General features: G+C 39.0%; 1 protein-coding gene across 1 annotated transcript in view; it reads left to right on the plus strand.

Annotated features, from left to right (window-relative positions):
• grm8b (glutamate receptor, metabotropic 8b) overlaps positions 1-23,138 on the plus strand; it is a 346,404-nt gene that overhangs the window by 241,833 nt on the left and 81,433 nt on the right. The window contains exons 5-6 of the mRNA XM_056452403.1: positions 1,042-1,196; positions 1,281-1,418. Of these exons, the coding sequence (XP_056308378.1) occupies positions 1,042-1,196; positions 1,281-1,418 (293 nt within the window). The remainder of the gene's footprint in view (positions 1-1,041; positions 1,197-1,280; positions 1,419-23,138) is intronic.

Here is a 23,138-nt window from a genome sequence, read left to right on the forward strand (position 1 = left end):
GAATCAGATTCAGGTTCCTTGGGTTATTTCAGTAAACAAAAAATAAACTAAGACTAGACCAAAAACAAAACTAAAAACTTTTTTTTTGATTTTGAATAGAATTTTTTTTTTTTTAAATGAATGACAAACTAAAAACTAAAACTAAATGAAACTAAGAACAGTTACTGAAAAACTAGTAAAAAAAAAAACAATAATTAGCAAAAAAATCTCCTAATCTGCACTGAAAAAAAATTATTCAAAAATGATTCCTTGGATTTACTCTTTTTTTTTACGTTGAGTGGTTGTAAACAATTTATTTGGGCTGAATTTAAACAAACAAATTAAGTTGAACATTATTAAATTTAATTAGTTTGTTTAAATTCAACACAAATAAATTGTTTGCAACAGTTTTGCATGCAACACTTTTTTCAGTGTGTGGCGACGCAGTGGCACAGTGGGTAGCGCTGTTGGCTTACAGCAAGAAGGTTTCTGGTTCAAGCCTCGGCTGGGTCAGTTGGCATTTCTGTGTGGAGTTTGCATGTTCCCCCCATGCTCACATGGGTTTCCTCCAGGTTCTCCAGTTTCCCCCACAATTCCAAAAATGTGGTATAGGTGAATTGGGTAAGCTAAAATTGTCCGTAGTGTATGTGTGAATAAGTGTGAAGGATGTTTCCCAGTGATGGGTTGCAGCTGGCAGGGCATCCGCTGCGTAAAACATATGCTGGATAAGTTGGCGGTTCATTCCGTAGTGGCGACCCCAGATTAATAATGGGTCTAAGCCAAAAAGAAAATAAATAAATGAAAGAATGAATGAATCTCCTAAACTTAATAAAACCAAACCTGAATCTCAATATATAAAAGAAATGTGTCCACAACATAAAAATGAAACAACAAAATATTAGTGAAACAAGCTAAAACTAAAATGAAATTTATAGCAAATCTAAAATTAGTATTCAAATAAAAACAAATATAAAAATGCAAAACTATAATAAATTTGCAGGTTCCTGAGTTTTATCCTCACTATCATGGTTTACATATGGATTATGCTTGCTCTTCTTTTAGACGTGTCTTGGATGCTGCAAAACGTAACAACCAAACAGGTCATTTCCTGTGGGTAGGATCAGACAGCTGGGGATCGAAGATATCACCTGTCGTCCAGCAGGAAAGCGTGGCAGAAGGTGCAATCACCATCCTTCCAAAAAGGGCATCCATAGAAGGTAAACATAAATTTGGTGGACAAATTCTGATTGAATGTCTTTCTTGCAGTTCTACTGTTTTTCATACATTTTACATATTTTCAGCCTTTGACAGATATTTCAAAAGCCGTTCCTTGTCAAACAACCGACGCAACGTCTGGTTTGCAGAGTTCTGGGAAGAGAATTTTGGATGCAAGTTGGGGATGCACGGCAAGCGACCAGGAAGCCCTAAGAAATGCACTGGTATGAGAATCTTACATTACTGTTTTTTTGGGTTGAGTAGAAAGCCCTACTCAATTTTTGGTTGTCTATGATAAATTAGGGAAATCCTAAATAGATTTCTGTAATCCTAGGCTAATATCTGTGATATTTAATCAGTGGTTTCACATCTAAACAGCCGCTTAATGACGGTTGTGATCAAATTTTCCTTGTGATGAATTTCTGGCAGTGTGAGAAGATTTCAGATATTTTCCTACAGTGTGACTTCGGCTGTGATGAGCATCAAACCAAAAACCAATAGAAGCGCTGAATCTGATTTAATCAATGCAATCTATGCAACAGCTTCAAACTAGCACAGGGAAATGTGAAAAAAAAAAAATTCTGGTTTTGATTATTGAGGCACACTGTAAACAAAATTACCACTACAGATTTTTCTGTTTGCTGTGAGCTGTCATTTTAGAATGCAGGTGACTGAATGTGTCATGAATGGATGACGTGACACTCCAGGTGAGTTTTCTTCCATGGCTGTGGCTGCATCTCAATTACTATAATGCAAAGAATGGAATTGCATTCTTACCTAGGAAGAACCAACTCAAAAATACATCATGTGAGTAATGGAAAGCTTCGTTCTTCCAGATGGTCACATGGCCTTTACACATATTATTAGAAAATTATTTAAAAATTACATCATTCGTACGATTTATTGTCCCCCCATATATATTTATTAATATATATTTAGTAACATGCACAGAAGTCTTACAAAATACTTTGCACAATGCAAATAAAACAGATTTTAAAATGAATTTCAGCAATTAAACACTCTTAATGTGTTCATGCCTTCATTAAGACTTTTACCGTCTTGTTTAGGTAAGCTTCTGAAGTACATAAATCCTCTTTCAGAACTTTTTTAACCGGAATTATTTCTAGGACTTCTAAAGCAAGAGCTGTGCTCAAGTCTACATTTGATGCATCCTCGCTATCAAGAACACATCCAGGTCTTTCATGCGTCCTCCATTTTTGCGGCCTTGAGTTTTGAAACTGAACTTTGCTGGTTGATGATGACATTACCCGAGAACATGAGGAAGCAAGATTGCTTAAGAATGCATATTGAGATTGAGATTGAGAAACAACCCGTGTTTGGCTCGTCTTCATTGTCATTCAGTCTAAAATTATGACAACTGAGATCTTACGGCGTGACATGGGGATCCGATTTGAACAGCCTGACAAGTTACCATCGTATAGGATTATTAAAAATGGCACAATGTGAGCCAGGCTTAAGAATTTCTCTTAAAGCGATGTAATACTTTCGAAAAATCATATATATATATATATATATATATATATATATATATATATATATATATATATATATATATATATATATATATATTATATATATATATATATATATATATATATATATATATATATATATATATATATATATATACACATATATATATATATATATATATATATATATATATACACATATATATATATATATATATATATATATATATATATACACATATATATATATATATATATATATATATATATATATATATATATATATACACATATATATATATATATATATATATATATATATATATATATATATATATATATATATATATATATATATATATATAAATATATATATGATTTTTCGAAAGTATTACATCGCTTTGTAAACGTTAATTATTACCATTTGATAAGTCTCCCCATAGTCTCCCCAGTTTGATGGGGTGCTTGTACCCGGAAGCCGTGTTCGTATGGGTTTCCTCCAGATGCTCTGGTTTCCCCCACAGTCCAAAGACATTAGGTACAGGGGAATTGAATACGCTAAATTGGCCATAGTGTGTGTTTGTGAATGCAGGAGTGTTTCCCAGTGCTAATACATGCTAATAAAGAAATTGTGTAATCTGAATGGGGGTTTAAATAAACAATGTCTTACTGATGTCATCCCACACACGCATGTTGCCTTGCAAAATAAATATCTTTAACTCTGTAACACAGCAGTTAGTATATATGCCCTATGGCATAAGCAAATTCCTGAGTTGATCTTAAATTAAGTAATTGTTTGCCCCAGGTTTATCATGGTGATAGGTCTGCTTTTGTCTTCCCTTGTCACTTAATTCTCAACTCTCCTGTATGTACCTCTTGCATAGCCACATACAGCAGATGAACATTTGGGGCGCTTTCATGAAAGCACAGTTATTGTTCTGGCACAGTGATTTGACATAATGAGAATAATTACATAGCTGTGGATGCAGCACATCTCTCTCCCTCTTGCTCTCTCGCTCTCACTTTCTGAATGATCTGTAAGGAGATGCTCAGAGTACACTTCACTGCAGATGGATGCCTCTGTCAACAGCATGCTGGCAGAAATGCTGATTACGATCGTCTATTACTTAAAAAAGTATGAAGAGGGAGAGCTATTAAGTTATGACAAAAAGATGGTTGTTGTGTCAAATAAAAAATAAAAAAAAGACACTGAGAGATCCCAGCTGTCAGAAGCTGTGCAGGGCTGAGGCTGAGAAAATGACAATTCAAATAGAAGCACAGAAGACACCTGAAGATACACAAATACACCATTAAATAATTTCCCAAGTATTCAAATACTGCAAAACAACATGAGAGTTTCATTAGCATTGGATTTAACTTGTAAAGTTGTAGGTGGAGCAAAATATTTTACATTTTATCATTGTATCATTAAATATATTTAATGATACAGTATTTAATGATAAAAAATTTGGATGGTTGAACCTAAGATTCAGGAGAAACAATGCGATTTTCGTCCAGGCCGTGGTACATCGAACCAGCTCTATACCCTCACCAGGGTGCTTGGGGGTTCATGGGAGTATGCCCTACCAGTCCACATGTGTTTTGAGGATTTGGGGAAGACATTCGGCCGTGTCCCTTGTGGCATTCTGTGGAAGGTGTTCTGGGAGTATGGGTTCAGAGGCGCTCTGTTAAGGGCTGTCTCGTCCCATATGAACAGAGTAGGAGTTTGGTTTTCATTGCCGGCAATAAGTGGGAAGGCTGCCCTTTGTCACTAATTCTGTTCTTAATTTTTATGGACAGAATTTTAAAGCGCAGCCTTGGGCTGGAGGTGGTCTGGTTCAGGGACCACAGGATCTCATCTCTGTTATTTGCAGACGATGTTGTTCTGTTGGCTTCATCGAACATGGACTTTCAGCATGCTCTGGGGCAGTTTGCTGTCGAGTGTGACGTGGCTGGGATGAGAATCAGCACCTCCAAGTCTGAGACCATGGTGCTCCACTGGAAAAAGGTAGTTTGCCATCTCCAGGTTGGAGGAAAGTCCTTACCCCAGGTGGAGGAGTTCAAGTATCTTGGGCTTTTGTTCACGAGTTAGGAAAGGATGGAACAGGCGGATTGGAGCAGCGGCAGCAGTAATGTGGTAGATGTACTGGTCCATTGTGGTAAAGAAGGAGCTGAGCCGAAAGGCAAAGCTCTCAATTTACCGGTCAATCTACGATCCTACTCTCAATATGGTCATTAGCTTTGGGTCATGACCGAAAGGACAAGATCTTGGATACAAGCGCCCGAAATAAATAAATAAAAGGGTGAGGAGCTCTTTCACCCATGAGGAGCTCGGAGTCAGCTGAGATGGCCCGGGCATCTCCTTTGGATACCACCTGGACGCCTATCTAAGGAGGTTTTCCAGGCATGCTGGAGGGACTAGGTCTCTCGGCTGGCCTCGGAAAGCCCAGGATCCCAGGATCCCCTGGAAGTGCTGGAGGAAGTGTCTGGGGAAAGGGATGTCTGGGGTTCTCTGGAAAAGCGTTTAAAAATGAATTAATGAATTAATGAATTAATGAATTAATGAATTAATGAATTAATTAATTAATTAATTAATTAATTAATTAATGAACAAACTTAGGATAGAATTTTGTTTTAATTATCAGCATATCAGTATATAACTTACCATCTTTAATAAAGAGAACGCTATAGTGACTCCATTACAACCATCCAAAACATCTTAGCAACTACTTGTGGGCAACAACCACTGAGAACCATGTCAAAAAATAAACTAAATCAACTATCCAAGCTGTTTCTGTCACGATTCTTAGACAGAGGATCCAAAAGCAAGTTTTTAGTAATGAACAAAGGGTAGAAAGTCTCAAAGGATACCACAGGAATTCTGGTGACAAGAAAGTACAAAACAAAAGAGAGCCACATGTCACCACGAAGACATCAACGGACAGCGAGGGAATCTGGGGAACAATAGACAAGAACAAGGACAAACAACGGACTGATAACCAGCAGTAATCACAGGTTGAAAATATATAGTCAGCAAACAAGGATCAGCTGGAGGATGATTAAGTCAGCTGATGAGTCAGCTGATAGAAAGCAAGGTGTCCACACAAAAGGTAAACAAATAACACACCCTCGCACACGACAACACACAAGGCATGACACAACATACAGAAAGAACACACAAACCCATCAACCGTGACAGTACCCCCTCTTCTAAGAGCGCCTCCTGGCGCTTCCAGAAGAGCTTACCTGGCGATTGTAATCATCGATGAGAGAATGATCCAATATGTCCCTTGAAGGTACCCAACTCCTCTCCTCTGGACCGTAACCTTCGCAGTCCACCAAGTACTGGAATCCTCGTACCCTCCGTCTAGAGTCCAGAATATGCTTAACCGAATAAGCCGTCTTCCCATCTACGAGACGCGGCGGGGGGGGGGGACCGGAGTAGGCGGATTTATGGCCGTATGAAAAATGGCCTTCAATTTAGAAACATGAAATATGGGATGAATTCTCCTGTACGCTGGAGGAAGTTTGAGGCGGACTGCCACAGGACTGCCACAGAAACGGGCCAATGAATTTGGGTGCAAGTTTATTACATACGGTGCGGAGAGGGATATTTCTAGATGAAAGCCACACTTTTTGACCGACGACTTAAACGGGAGGCTTAGACCGGTGGCGATCGGCTTTAGCCTTGGTGCACGAACCCACTTGAAGGAGGGTCTGTCTGGCCCTGTTCCAAGTGCGTTTACACCTCTGGACAAAAGCGTGGGCGGAGGGAACCGCGACTTCAGATTCCAGACTGGGAAATGCAGGTGGCTGTATACCCTAGACTACATTCAAATGGAGAGAGGCCCGTGGCAGACACTGGTAAAGAGTTATGTGCATACTCCACCCATGAGAGCTGCTGGCTCCAGGAGGATGGATTCTGAGACACTAAACATCGTAACATACGTTCAAGATCCTGGTTGGCTCTCTCTGTCTGACCGTTACTCTGAGGGTGGAAACCAGAAGAAAGACTAACTGTCGCCCCCACTAAATGACAAAACTCTCTCCAAAATTTAGAGATGAACTGAGGCCCCCTGTCAGAAACCACATCTGGCGGGAGGCCATTGATACAAAAGACATGATCAATGACAGCAGCCGCTGTCTCTCTGGCTGATGATAATTTGGGCAGAGGGATGAAGTGAGTGGCTTTCGAAAACCGGTCCACTACGGTCAAAATCACCGTATTCCCGTTGGAGGGTGGAAGACCTGTGACAAAATCTAGCGCAATATGGGACCAGGGTCTCGACGACACTGACAGCGGCTGAAGGAGTCCAGTGGGAGGACGATTGGAAGTCTTAGAAACAGCGCAAACTGAGCAAGCCAACACAAAATCCCTTATGTCACGAGCCATAACTGGCCACCAGAATCGTTGTTTAATTAGAGACAAGGTGCAACTCACCCCCGGATGACAGGCCAACTTGGAAGAGTGACCCCAACGGATGACATCAGACCGTAATTCCTCTGACACAAATAAATGACTCGGTGGGCATCCAGGCGGAGGCGTTACCCCTTCTAAGGCCATGCGGACCCTCGACTCGATCTCCCAGGTGACAGCAGAGATAAAAAAGTCTGCGTGACACGATGGATTCAGGAGGTGATGCATGCTCGGAGTGATCAAAAATTCGAGACAGTGCGTCAGGCTTAACATTCTTAGAACCTGGTCGGTACGAGATGGAAAAATCGAAACGTCCGAAAAATAATGCCCACCTTGCCTGCCTAGAGTTCAATCTTTTGGCGGATTGGATATACTCCAGATTTTTATGATCGGTCCAAACGATAAAGGAAACCCCCGAACCCTCTAGCCAATGACGCCACTCTTCCAACGCAAGCTTGACAGCCAGCAGCTCTCTATTACCAATATCATAATTTCGTTCTGCATTGTTTAGACGATGTGAAAAATACGCGCAGGGAAGCACCTTGCTGTCCGAGGAAGAGCGCTGGGACAGGATAGCACCGACCCCCACCTCTGATGCGTCAACCTCCACCACGAACTGCCGTGATGGATCAGGGGCAATGAGAATGGGGGCTGAAACAAAGCAGCTTTTCAGTCGGTCGAACGCAACTTGTGCTGCATTGGACTACCTGAACGGAGTCTTGGTGGAGGTTAAGGCAGTCAGAGGCGCGGCGAGCTGGCTGAAGTTGCGAATAAAATGCCGGTAAAAATTGGCAAAACCAAGAAACCTCTGCAGGGCCTTGCGGGAGTCTGGGGTTGGCCAATTTACCACAGCCTGAACTTTCTCTGGATCCATGCGCATCCCCTCGACCGACACGATATGTCCCAGAAAAGGAGCAGACTGTGCATGAAATACGCATTTCTCCGCCTTGACATAAAGCCCATTCTCTAGCAGCCTCTGAAGCACTCGCCTGACGTGTTGAATATGTTCCTGGAGAGAATGGGAAAATATCAGTATGTCATCCAGGTAAACATAAATGAACTGATCTAGCATATCTCTCAACACATCATTAACGAGTGCTTGGAAGACTGCAGGGGCGTTGGACAGACCGAAAAGAAGCACGTAATACTCAAAGTGCCCCCTGGGGGTATTAAAAGCAGTCTTCCATTCATCGCCCTCTCAAATACGGACCAAATGGTAAGCGTTGCGGAGATCTAATTTTGTAAAAAAGGACGCCCCCTGCAGACGTTCAAAGGCAGAAGACATCAGCGGCAAAGGATATGTATTCTTCACCGTGATAGCGTTCAGCCCTCGGTAGTCTATACAAAGACGGAGGGAGCCATCTTTCTTTTTCACAAAAAAACCCTCGCCCCTGCTGGTGATGAAGAAGGACGGATGATCTTAGCTGCTAGAGAATCAGAAATATATTTCTCCATGGCCTCCCTCTCTGGAGCGGAGAGCGAATAAAGTTTGCCTTTAGGCGGAGACGCACCTGGCAATAACTCTATAGCACAGTCATAGGGACGATGTGGAGGAAGAGAAGCAGCTTGACACTTACTGAACACTCTCTTCAGGTCGAGGTACTCACTGGGCATGTTTGACAGATCCATGTGTTCTTCCTGAAAAACAGAAAGAGACACAGAAAAACAGGCAGACAACAGACACGTAGCATGACAGCTCTCACTCCAAGAGATTATTGATTCCTGCCACCAATTAATATGTGGATTGTGCATTACCAACCATGGGTGCCCAAGGACCACTGGAGTGACAGGAGCTTCTGTTAAAAAAAAATGAATAACTTGAGAGTGGTTACCAGAGGTGATCAATCTTATAGGACAAGTGGAATGAGTAATGGAAGGAAGAGAGAAACCATCGAGAGCATGAACAGATATGGGTTGGGAAAGAGAAATCACAGGAAGTCCAAGTCTTTGAACTAAATCAGAGTCAATAAGTGCTTTAGTCATAAAATTCCCAGATGACCACTCCAACTTAACCTTCAAAAGTGTGGCTGCAAGAGAGGATTTGTCCAAAGATACCTCACCCATCAGTAACCTCTTACCTACTGACGGGCTCTGGCTTTTACGGGACAATGAGCTGCGATGTGACCCGCACCAGCGCAGTACATACACAGGCCCTCGCTGCGGCGTCTGCGCTTCTCCTCCAGCGACAGCCTAGAGCGGCCCATCTGCATGGGTTCAGGTTCCGAGAGGGGCGTGTCCACCAACCCCAGAAATACAGTGGCAGCCGGAAGAGGGGAATTCTCCAGAGCGTATGTGTGTCGCGTGTGTCTCTCCCAGAGCTGAAGACGAGAGTCCATGTGAATGGCTAGATCAATGAGCCCATCCAGGGTTTTAGGAAGATCCAAAGCAAAAATCTCGTCCTTTATACGATCTGCCAACCTGTGAATAAAGACGTCCCACTGCGCCTGAGCGTTCCACTTACTTTCTGCAGCCAGGGTGCGGAACTCAATGGACTAATCAGCAACACTGCTCTGCCCCTGTTACAACTTCGTGAGCAGCCGGGCTACCTCTCTGCCCGCCACGGCTCGATCGAAAACCTTCTTGAGTTCCTCTGAAAAGGCTTTAAATGAAGAACAACATGGGATTTTCTTCTCCCACACAGCGGTTCCCCATAGCGCTGCTCTCTCGGTGAGAAGCGTGATGACGAACGCCACTTTTGACTCCTCTGTGGAAAATGAGGAAGGCTGCAAGGAAAAGTACAGCAAGCACTTCGCTAAAAAGGCACGACACAACTCTGGTTCTCCGGAGTAGAAGGCCGGAGGTGGGAGGCGAGGCTCGGAAGATCAAGCAGCTTGATCAGATACGGACACAACAGGTGGACTGATGTTTGCTGCAACAGGCTGTTGGACACCAGCAGTATGAAGATGCTGCAGCTGTGCGGTGAGTTCAGACACCTGAGTGACCAATGCTTGGATAGCGCAACTGGTGGTGGTCATCTGTTCATCTTGCCTGTCCATGCATGTGGTGGCTTGTGAAACAAACTCAACCAGGCCGGGGATACTCGCTGGATCCATGTTCGATCAGTCCGTTCTGTCACGATTCTTAGACAGAGGATCCAAAAGCAAGTTTTTAATAATGAACAAAGGGAAGAAAGTCTCAAAGGATACCACAGGAATTCTGGTGACAAGAAAGTACAAAACAAAAGAGAGCCACAGTTCACCACGAAGACATCAACGGACAGCGAGGGAATCTGGGGAATAATAGATAAGAACAAGGACAAACAACGGACTGATAACCAGCAGTAATCACAGGCTGAAAATATATAGTCAGCAAACAAGGATCAGCTGGAGGATGATTAAGTCAGCTGATGAGTCAGCTGATAGAAAGCAAGGCGTCCACACAAAAGGTAAACAAATAACACACCCTCACACACGACAACACACAAGGCATGACACATAACATACAGAAAGAACACACAAACCCATCAACCATGACAGTTTCAGTGTATCTTCAGTACAATGCGCAGTAATTAAGTAATCTCTAATTAAGGTCCATGTAATTGCTTGTTGTTTTTGAGATATGCATCCGTACCATAGATGTCTCATTAGCAGGATTTGTATTGATAGACCTCTGTATGTGAGCTGACTGCCATATTAACTTGGGCTAAAAGGCCCAAGTTGATGGTACTGCTGAAATCCTAGGTAAAAACATTTATTAGTATCTATGTCTGCGGTGGACTTCAGCAGATGATTTTGAACTAACACAACGCAACAAGGCAGGATATTAGCTAAGATCATGCTCACACTAATACATATCGTTTATCGTTATCACCGCGTTATTAGCAAACAAAAACTTTTTTGAAAATGCTGTCCAAAGTGGATACATTTGAAAATGCAGTTTTTGTGTTGCAGTGTCGGCTGTGAAAACTGAGGCTTTTGGAAACGATGACACATTTTATTCATGTGATGCAATCATGTCATCTATTCGTTGTAAAGTAGATGTTTTGAATGTTGTCTGTTTTGACAGCTTTGTCTATTGTGACTGCTCCATATTGCTTCTCTTCAAAGGACATGGAACTATTATTGGGAGCTATAGTTTTGTGGTAGAAACAGATAATAGTTGCGTAATTTTTTGCGATCTTTCAAAGAGAGGGAAAGTAAATAAGCAGCAGGTGTAAATGATGCAGGTAAAAGTGTTTTACATCTGTGTGCATGTGCAGTACTGAACCAAATAATTTTTTTGCCATTTTAATGTAGATGATGGACAGTGTTGGGGGTAATGCTTTATTAGTAACACACGTTACATTATAATATTACTTTTCTAAAGTAACGAGTGAAGTAATGAATTACTTTTAAAAATAAGTAATATTATTTGCATTTATTTTAGAAAAATGTTACTTTACTTACTTAGTTACTTTTTACCTCGCTTAATTGGCTTTTTTTAAAAATATATTGCTGAATAAAAATGACTTTGGTCAGGTTGAATCGCACACTCAATGAAAAAGCGTGCTGCGAGGGAACAGACACTCATCATCATCATCAGGTCTCTTTTTTCACAGCAGATGAGTCAGTGTACTGTTCTGGTAACTGAATAACTCATAATGAAAGATACTGGTTTATATCGAGTCAGAGGGGAATATCCGACATGTTAAAGAGCTCCTATTATGCATTAAAACGGGTCATATTTGGGGTTTTGGGGGTCTCCAACAACAGTCTGATATGCATGCAAGGTCAAAAACACTTTCATCGTCTTATAATGTGCATTTATTTTGACCTATTTATCCCAACGGTTCCCATATGATTCGTTCAGCGATTCATTTGTTTCCAAACCCCTCCCTAGCGCGATGCTAATCTGTGCTAATTGGTCCAATGACCCAGTCTGTTGTCATTGGTCATCTGCGTTCAGCAGAGAGAAATTCCCAGCACGGCTTGTCAACAATTTTGAGGTAGTCCAGGAGCAGAGACTTAAACACAAGCCTAATGCTCTATACTTAACAATAAGTAAAAACAGTGACACACATTCAGTATTAATCCACACAGTGGCAAAAGCTAAACTATTTTGAAACTTGACCGCCGCAGGTGTGTATGTACAGCTTATGGTGGCCATAGCAACTACAAATGGCAGTGCATAGTAAAAGCACGATCAGCTAGCCCAGGTGTGTCTGATTGGGGTTGGAACTAAATTTTGCAGGACACCGGCACTCCAGGACAGAGATTGGGCATCCCTGACTTAGAGGATCTGGTCAAAACAAACGATTCATTCGTGAATCGCCCATCATCACTACAGACAATTAGAAAAAGACACAATGGCAGGCCGGAGACTTACATTTTTATAATGTGTTTTTGTTATTTTTATAATCACAACAAATGATTGACATCAGTTCACATTCTCCAGGTAAAACAATTAATTCAACTAAATAAAAAAATGGTTATTGCTTTTATTGTTAAGGAGATTCAGCCACTGTCTACTGTAGAAGCGACTACTGTTTTGTAATATAGTAAGATTTTTTCTCCTTTGAGAAACAACTTACACATTTATTAAGGTCATGTGAAGAAATTTATTAAATGTATAAAGCTCAAAGATTTACTTTGATTTGGGGATTTTTTTTATCATCTTATTGTACCTTTAGAGAAACCAGGTGCTCAGTTGGGCACGTCCATTATTCCTATGGCCAAACGTCTGAATTAATCTATATATACAGCATGTATAGCTCTGGGCTCAGAAAGTTCTCCAAATATAATATTTTCCTATTTCCTGAAATTTTTTAAAGGAAAATGAAGGTGTAGGTTAAATAGGTGCTTATTAAATGCAAAGCTTCTCTATAAAAAAGGTGAAAAAACACAAGTTGTGAAAAAGATCAAACCTCAGCCAGGTAAGGAAAATAACACAAAAGTAACTCAAAAGTAATATAAAGCATTATTCATTCAATCATTTTCTTTTCGGCTTAGTCCTTTTATTAATCTGGGGTTGCAACAGCGGAATGAACTGCCAACTTATCCAGCATGTGTTTTTACGCAGCGGATGCCCTACCAGCTGCAACCCATCACAGGGAAACATCCATACACTCTCATTTACACACATACACTACAGACAAATTTTAGCTTAGCCAATTAACCTATACCACATGTTTTTGGACTTGTGGGGGAAACCGGAGCACTCGGAAGAAACCCACGCGAACACGGGGAGAACATGCAAACTCCGCACAGAAACGCCAACTGACCCAGCCAGGGCTCGAACCAGGTGACCTTCTTGCTGTGAGGCAATTGTGCTACCCACTACGCCACCGTGCTGCCTATATAAAGCATTACTTTCTATAAAAGTAATACAATTAGTTACTTTTTGGGTGGAGTAACTCAATATTGTAATGCATTACTTTCAAAAGTAACTTTCCCCAACACTGATGATAGAAAGAATTGAAAAAGGATAGTGTGGACACTTTAGACGGAAAATGCTGTTTTCAAATTCATCCGGATTAGTGTAGATGTTGCCCAAGATAACATCAAAAGGTTACTTGTCAAAAAGAAAAGGTAATTTTGAGATGATGCATGTAAAAGTGAGAATTTCATTTGAGAAAAGTAGAAAGCTTAGTTTTTTTAACAAGGGGAAGCTCTGCAGCATTCTGCAGGAAACTTGTCATAAAATGCATCAGTGTGTCTGGAGGAGGCGTATATGGCATTGGCATATGTCTGTTTCTTCCACTGTACAAAGTGCATTCCAATGCACAGACATTGATATGTCTACTGTATAGACACTGATGCCACAACACTGCACAGCCTCTGGTTATTTATTATTTAGAATGATCAAAGAGCCAATTCAAGTCATGTGATTAGTTGATACACTGCTGATTCTGTTTCAGAACATCTCTGGGCATCCAAATTCAAGCAAATATGAATAAGAGAGCCATAGTATCATATTAAGTCGAACAGTGATACCTTGATGTTTTGGCTGTTAATGAATGTAGCAAGGCGTGAGAATGCATCACTTCAGGGGATCTCTATCGTGTCATTCACTTAAGCTACTCTACAGCCTCATTTAGACTTCACAAACTGTCCATGCATGCAACATTTAGTTCACAGTAGCATCATAATAAAAAATATGCAGAATGCCTTAGAATCCAAAAGCACAAAACCCTTTAAGTTGAAAATTTAGGTCAATTTATTTTACTACTAATCTAACACACACAGACACGTGCACACATGCATTCACGTACAGATGCATGTACGGAGACGCACACAAGCACACATAGATAGATGTTTTTCTGATGTCTGATCATCCAGGCTTACTTGTAATGAACAATACATAAATGTTTATTACATTGGTAAGTGTTTCGTCAGAATTTATCATTTGAGTTTTGATTGTAAATGTCATGTACACAACATTGAAAATGTTCATAGCATAGACTAAACATCACTCAGATCTCAGTACACTGTGACCTGCTCAGTACAAATGAAAATGCACAACGATTTTCTAGCCAAAATTACAGTATATAGCAACAAACTCAAATCTGTTAAAATTGTTCTAACTACATGTGACAATGTGATAAAAGATATTTTGTTAAAAGGAGTTTTTGTCTTAACCATGCGAGATGGCGACACTCAAAGTTTCTATTTCTAGTAATGGTTTCTATTTCTGCGACATCATGGCTGAACAACAGCATAAACAACAGCATAAAATACCATGACAATGATAACATCAGCTGCTGATTATTTGCTTTATTCGGTGTTTAATATTACCAATGTGAATTTGAATACCATTTTACATGACATTAACTGCCATACTAAAAGCACCAGCAGATCGTCTACCTCAGATTTCAAAAATGAAACAAAACCTAGCAAACAAAGGGCCATCTCATACACCCCGCGCAATAAGGCGCAAGACGTGTTTGCCATGACATGTTGCTATTTTCAGACCAGCATAACCCTAATTTTTTTAATTTTGCGCCATGTTGTTTAAAAAGCAAATCCATTTGTGCCACTTTGTGGACACTTTGTGGGTGTTCCGGTCTAGAGAAAAGGTTTGTTTAGGCACATTGTTGGCGCATTGTTATTTTGATGAACTAAAATAGACTGTGCAATAGACCAGCTGAAAGCAGCGCAGAGCGTGTTAGTTACGCGCCTTAAACGCTTACACATTGCTTAATGAACACAGGATGTACAGTAATATGTAAATATCTTTACAAATGAAAACTAAATAAAGGATTCAAATATTATAAAAATTATTACTGGTAACACTTTATTGATGGTCTATATAAGTATTAGTAGACTGTCTGCTTAATACCTGTTGATACTGCTCCTTCAACAGACATTTAACTGACTGTAAGAAATTTTTCTAGTACATGTCAATTTACACTAAACCTATTCCAAACCGCAACCCCAACCTAACAGTCTACTTATAATCTAATAAGAATTAGTTTCAATACAACTTAAATTCAACAAACGGACCATCAAAATAAAGTGTGAACTTATTACTTTCTATATAAATATAAAAACCACTGCCTTTATGCCTTCTTCATGTCTGGGGGCTTTTTTCAGTTTATTCAAGACAACTTGCTTTTGTATAATGTTATTATCATTAGTAGTAGTATTATTTATTATATGCATATTTATATTTGTTTTATAAAAAACAAGCTTAGATTTTTCCACCTGTCAGGTTTTGGACCATATGTTTGAATATAACTCAGTTTTTTGACCACACTTCGTTATTATTATTAATTTATTAATTTGCTGGAAATTAGAACTGAATTTAGAAATAGTTTTGAAACAAGTCTTTGTGCTTAACAAACAAAAATAATTATATAGGCTAATGGATGTCTTCAGCGGAGTGCATACAACAGTGTTTGCTTATCCATAAAAGAGAGAAAAAGAAAGAGAAAGTAAAGAGGCCAATTGAGGAGGTTCATTTTTTATGCTCCCTCGTTTTCTCACTAGTGACATTCAGTTTTTATATTCAGGTTTAATATTTATTAATTAGATTATAAATCTATCCATTTGGATGGGAGTGCAGTGCACCATTCTGTGCTTTTGAATTACTGTAATATTATTCAATGTTTCTGTCTTGTCGAATCTTGTGCAGCCAAAGTAGTTACTGGTATGCGTGTAGTCAAGACAAATTGTTAATAACCACATAGCCAAATGTAATAAAAATGTATGAATATTTTATCTAAATGCTAATAATGTTCTGCATAACATCAGACTAGACAAACGCTCATAATGTTCTTGGAATTGCATAGCAATGATGCTAAAATACAACTCAGTAGGAATAGCAGTACAATAAACTAAATAAGCACTCTGAACAGTCTAGTACATGTGACATAATTTGAAATAAATACCCTTGTAATCACATAGCAACACACAAAAAACATACCCCTATAGCCCACTGCCACAAACCTAGCATCGTAGCAGTGACTTTTGCATGCCCAGGCATGTTTGAGAAAAAATATACATTTCACAGCACAGTTACAGTAGCTTCTGTTGAATCCTGTTTTAGGGACACTCTAATTAGCATTAAACATCCAGAATTTGATATCTTGAGCCGTACATTATGCCTCCTACAGCATCCTCCCGAGCAGTATTTTGTTTATTCTGACTATTTCTAAGACAAGCACTTTGGCCTAAATCCTATGTAAAGATGTAAGACGATGGGCTTGCTGGAGGTCAGCAAAAAGGGAAATCTCTCTACTCAGCTTGTCTGTGGAAGGAGTTGTATTTTGACTAGTAAGGAATTGAGTTTGAAAGCAGCCAGTGTTTAAAAGACTTATCTGTGGGATTGAGGCAGGCAGTGTCGGTCTGAATTGATTTTATGATCAGCCAGAGACTGAGGTTTGTTGTAGTCGGTAAGGCAGCTTTCATCAGAGTCGGTATGTTAAGTAATCATATGCTATGACAAACAGCTGACTCGGCAACCCGTGTGGTCAGCATTCACCTTTGTGTGTGTGAAGAGCAAGGAGAGGTCCATGACTATAAGATTAACCCGCTTGCACAGCCTGAAAAAGTGCTGATGTCACAGGGTTTGCTTTCACATGTTGCAGTATGTCTTTAAGCCTGTGGTGGTTGGATATATCTAACGTGTCCTACATGTTGCATCAGACCTGGCAGGGAAGGTAATGGTGTTTGATTTTGTATTCCTTTACATTTGCTTCTCAATTGAGGTGTGAATGTAAATACCAACTGTAGATAGACATTTCTGACTAAGACTTCTTTGAAAGGACCAGTCACATGGAATTAACATTTTAAATAAATATTTTGCGTAATTTGTTTTTACTTAGAAAAAAAAAAATATCATGATATTGGCCCCACTTTCTAAAAAATAGTACTCACTAAAAACAATAACTATCATATAATGTATGTTGTTAAATCATCAGCGAATGTTATTAAAAAAATATGTTGCTAAATAACTGAACTCATCTTTTCGGTTCACATTACGTCATGATCATGAAAGAATCAGAAGTAGTTTTTAAATCAATATATTTCAATAGACATTTTATATGAAAGAATCTTAAACAAATAATCAGTAGGATTTAAAAATTTCTAAAAGGTGTTTGGTCGAGTTGTATTCACTCATTGACTTTTTGTCCTCTAAATTCAAGCTTGATGAAATAATTCAACGGATTTGAAACAAAAATACAACTGATACTATGTCTGCGACGCTTCACGCCACCATCGCAGAAAGTCTACCATGTTTAATTTTTTTGCGTTCTTCACGACGAGTTTTGTTACGTGGATTACACCATGCAATAGGAGCACATCATTTCTTAATTATATCAGTGGGTGCGGCTGTTGATGCACCAGTCAGATAGTCAAAAAATAGGCTGCATATTTACATATGGGTGGGTCGCGGGTGCAATCATCCACCCACACAGTTGTGTAAGACAGGCACAAACAAAAATATAATTTGTAAAAACATCTTTTTGAAACAAATTTTGTTTGGTATAATTTGTATCTTAATTTTAAAGTATTTTTGTTGGTAATTTATCTATAAACAAAAATAACAAATAACATTTGAGATGAAGTGCTTCAAAACAGCTATGTGCACCAAAACACAAATTGTCTTGAGATTGTGTTGGTTAAAATAATAATCTAGCCTAAATAAAATTAAAGCTAAATATTCACAGTTTTAGAGAAGCCTATATTAAACAGTTTTTACAGTTAATGACAAATTTGAATAAGCAGGAAATGCTTTTACAATGTATTCGCAGCAGTTTCCAGATTACCTCGAAAGAACAAACTCTGTTGGAAGGATGGGAGAACTCAGAAACTATTTGTGAGAATGAAGACGTCGCATATTTGTGCCAGTCTGTCAGATAAAATTGCTTAAAACACCTTAATATTTTAGAAAAGGTAGTTAAAGTTTGCATAACCAATAATTGATCATATTTTGCTTAGTGGAAAATAGGAATTTAATTAAATGTTTTTTAATTAAAAAACTACCATTGTAGTTGTTCTATCACAAACCTTAAAATTTTAAATGTCATTATTTTAACGATTATGTCTTGAGCATCTGATATTTCCTTGCTGCTGATGTGCTTTCATTTTGTCCATCTCACTTGTGGCAAGTTCAGGCGAGTGAATGTTTAATAAGCAACCCATGGCTAGAAAATATACATTTAGATTTCAAAGAAAATAAAAAATATCTTAATATTAAAAAGCAATCATAAGTTTGATCCTATCTATGTCGTAAGGAATGCCCTTAAATAATGTAGTTATTAGTTGTCAGCAAGCATCAGTGTTTACTGAGATTAAAATAAGATTTAAAAAAAATATTAGCAACACCTGTGAGTGCTTTGGTAAACAATGCTCGTCGTAGATATCACAGGATGACTGATTGTGAAGGAACATGTAGTTTGACACTTTTCTTACCCATGACAAGTCAAGATTTTATCAAGACAAAATCGCATAATCTGACATAGTGACTTTCGTAACCGACAATAAAAATTGTGTGAACTGACCGGGGTTTAACTGTAGTTATATTTGTAATTATCTTTTTTTCCCCACAAATTACTGTACATCCTTCCATAGCAAGGTAATATTGTAGGTTATTTGTCAATTTGTGTCTACAGGTACAGTCACTAACATTTCTATGTATTTAAAAAGCAACAAAATATACACATAATAATAATAATAATAATAATAATAATAATAATAATAATAATATACTATTATTAATATACTATTACTAATATATTATTATTATTATTATTATTATTATTATTATTATTATTATTATTATGTGACAGATTGGTGCATGTGATACATGGGTAATTAAAAATAACCCTGAAAATTCTGTAAATAATTGCTAAGGCACATTGCAATTGAAATTTTGCACACACCCCAAGTTCAATAAAGTCGGATGAACTTTAAAAACTCTCTTTTGTAGATTGCTGCTCTTTCCCATAGACTTTGTGAAGTTGTAGCTTTATTGAAAATGTCAGGTGAGACTCCAGAGGGCATGTAGGTGCACAGACTCTGCATTGTAGTAGCAGGTACACCCACATTTTTTCTTTTTCAGGTACTTTGATGTTAATAACACAGCGGTAGTACAAGTAGCCCGAGGCGATCGGCTGAATGGACCCTCACAGGGCCCTGAGTAGGCGCACACTAACATATGCAGGGCCGGAACTCAAAGTTAACAGCACTCACATCCCCTCACCGAAACCCCTGCCTTGAAATGGACGCCTTTCGTACAACCAACTTATGTGCTATGGTAGGAGTGTCAACAAAACATTCATAGGATGTTCCTTTTCAGATGAAGTGGGGAAACCTGCATGAAAGAATGTTCTAAAGTGGATTCAGAGGTCAATCAGAGTTGCAAACTTTCGGGCCAAATGCTAATGAAAGTCTTTCGAAGGTGAAAAAGACTGTCTGATGTTTGAGTGTGTCTGATGGCTGGTCACGATGTGGGCAGAGGGTGGGTGTCCTTGATGCTAACATTGTTCTTCTGTTTGGAAAACCATGTAATTTGCTCAAACTGTCATTTAGGGTTATTCGCAAGGTTTTTGTGCGTGTGTGTTCGTGCGTTGCACAGGCTTCGCTGAGTTAAGAACCTCTGTGTGATAATTAGTGTTTAGTGCAAACTTCCACTCGAGCGAGGATAAGAGGACACCATGATCATTGTCAGACAATTCATTGGAGAGAACACTTTTGATAATGACTTTAAATTACCTGTGTGCTCTCGCTGTGAGTGGACACTGTGACTTTTGGAAAGCGAGGCCATGTGGAGATTCAATGTAAAATACTCTCTGGTGTGTCAACATCCAGTGTTTGTTTTGTTTGTTCCTTAAAAAAATATTTATCTATTTATTTATTTATTTATTTATCTTACAATGACTTGCCTAATTACCCTATCCTGCCTAGTTAACCTAATTTACCTAGTTAAAAATAAACAAGGGGCTAATAATTCAGGAGGGCTAAAACTCTGACTTCAACTATATATATATATATATATATATATATATATATATATATATATATATATATATATATATATATATATATATATATATATATATATATTTAAGAAAATTCAGCGGAATGAACCGCCAACTTAACCAGCACATGTTTTACACAGCAGATGCCCTTCCAGCTGCAACCCATCGCTGGAAGACATCACACACACACATTGCGGTCAATTTAGCCTACCCAATTTACCTGTACCGCATGTCTTTGGACTGTGGGGAAAACTGGAGCACCCAGAGGAAACCCACGGGAACGCAGGGAGAACATGTAAACTCCACACAGAAATGCCAACTACCCAGCCGAGGCTCGAACCAGCGACCTTCTTGCTGTGAGGCGACAGCACTACCTACTGTGCCACCACATCGCCTATATATAAGCATTGCTTATAGGAATAGAAAGATAATACATTTAAATTCAGTTTGTTAAAAAAAGTACCAACTACAAAATTTCTACAACTACAACTAATATATTAATTCAGGTGTATTCGTTTTTGCACTGTTATTTTGTTAAATTAGTTCTAGAATTGGCTTTGGCACTAACTTATGTAATGCATGTACACAAGTATATTATTGTAAATGTGTTATATATTATTAAACTATATATTATAAAACTATAATTTTAAAAGAGGGCAGCACGGTGATGCAGTGGGTAGCGCTCTCGCCTCACAGCAAGAAGGTCACTGGTTCGAGCCTCGGCTGGGTCAGTTGGCATTTCTGTGTGGAGTTTGCATGTTCAGCCAGTGTTTGTGGCTTAGTCCCATACACACTTAATCACACGCATACACTACGGCCAATTTAGCTTACCCAATTCACCTATACCACATGTCTTTGGACTTGTGGGGGAATCCGGAGCACCCGGAGGAAACCCACGTGAACATGGGGAGAACATGCCAGGGTTCTTGCACCATTTTAAAAGTAAAATTTTATGCTTTTTAAGATCTTTTTAAGACCTCAACAAATATAATTTAAGACACAAAAATTTCATAATTTCTTTGGAATAGGCTACTCAATTGTGCCTTGTCACAGTATGGATAACCCATAGTACCTGCCATTTGGGTGTCTGGCGGTGAAATGAAACCGTTATACCTGACTATGAGGTGGCATCTGAACTAGAGCTGTAATCAGGCCATAAAACTTAGGCCTGATAGGGCCCGAGCCTGACAAGTACATATTGATTGACAGCTTTTAAAATGCCTGAACCCGTTTATAGCTCGACATTATTCAAATGTGCACATGCACACAGCTCTTTTGCCTTTTTTCATGAATGAGTTGTTTATATGGATTAACATTACTTATTCATAACATGGGCTATAGGCCACTTGGAAGTTGGAACAAAAAAAATAAGTCCTCTGTAACATCTTAACATCTCAGCACTCTAAATAGGCCTGGGTACATACACTTAGCCATTAAATTGGCCAACACAAAAATAAAAATAAGTCTTTAATTAAATTAAAATAAATGATAAATGATGACGAGTTTCTGGAGACCGTGAAATACGTACCAGCGGCACGTTTTTCTGCAGTTTTTGTTTTAGTGAATTCACAAGAAGCCGCTGTGTATCCTTTTTGAGATATCAAATTTCCATCGCGAGTGCCATTTGCGCCTGCTGTTTTCACGTAAACCCACCAGAGGCCGCTGTCGACTGACTTTTTGACTGAGTGAGCGAACGATCGACTGACCCACCTTCCCCCTTCCCTAAACCCAACCAATTTTATCGATTGACCCGCCCACCCACTTCCATAAACCAAACCAACACATTTCAAAAGCAATCCAAAAAAAAACATGGCACATGGCACGCTAACAGGATAAAAATGGTTGCAGCCGGAATGCCGTCCATACAGAGGTAAGCGGTCAGCAGTCAGCTGGTAAGCGCGAAAAGGAATGGCGTCACACTGCCCCGTAGTGTTCATTAAAAAAAAAAAAACATGAAATGCAGCCATACATACCTCTGGCTACGTAAATCGTGGTCTCCAGAAACATCTGTAGGGCTAGGTTTTCAGAATGAGCCTGTGTTGACATAAATGCACTTACACAATTAATGTAAGATTCTATTTGAAAAAACAATGGTAGTGGGAATAAATGTTGTATCTTTTTTCCTATTACATTTTTGCTAAATGTACTTTATACTATCTGCCAGATGGAAGTACTTAAATGAACCATGTAAAGGATGGGAACAGTCTTCCACAATAGTGGAAGGTTTTAGTTGAACCTTTTTTCTATTTGTATGTATTTTAGAATGCATGTATTCTTGTAATGGCAAAGCAGAATTTTCAGCAGCAAATATATATTTTTACTTATTTTTTACATGATTCTTTAAGTAATGCAAGGTAAAACAGCAACATTTGTTAAAATAACTGACCGGAAACTGTGTATGAATACATCTAGGGACATGCAGATGTACTGCTCAGTAGTAATGACCCATTAACATTCTCTTGTCTCACACCAAGAAAAGAAAAACGGCTCAAGTAAATTCCCTGAAATGTTTGGGATCCACAGAAGAGCATCTGGCGTAGGCAGCCTGTTAATAGCGCATTTTTTCAGCCCTCTCATGCACCTGCATCATCGCCTTTCAATATGAAAAGGCATCTAAACGCAAAGTGTCTGT

Source organism: Danio aesculapii, chromosome 25 (genome assembly GCF_903798145.1).
Source record: "Danio aesculapii chromosome 25, fDanAes4.1, whole genome shotgun sequence".
Taxonomy (NCBI): domain Eukaryota; kingdom Metazoa; phylum Chordata; class Actinopteri; order Cypriniformes; family Danionidae; genus Danio; species Danio aesculapii.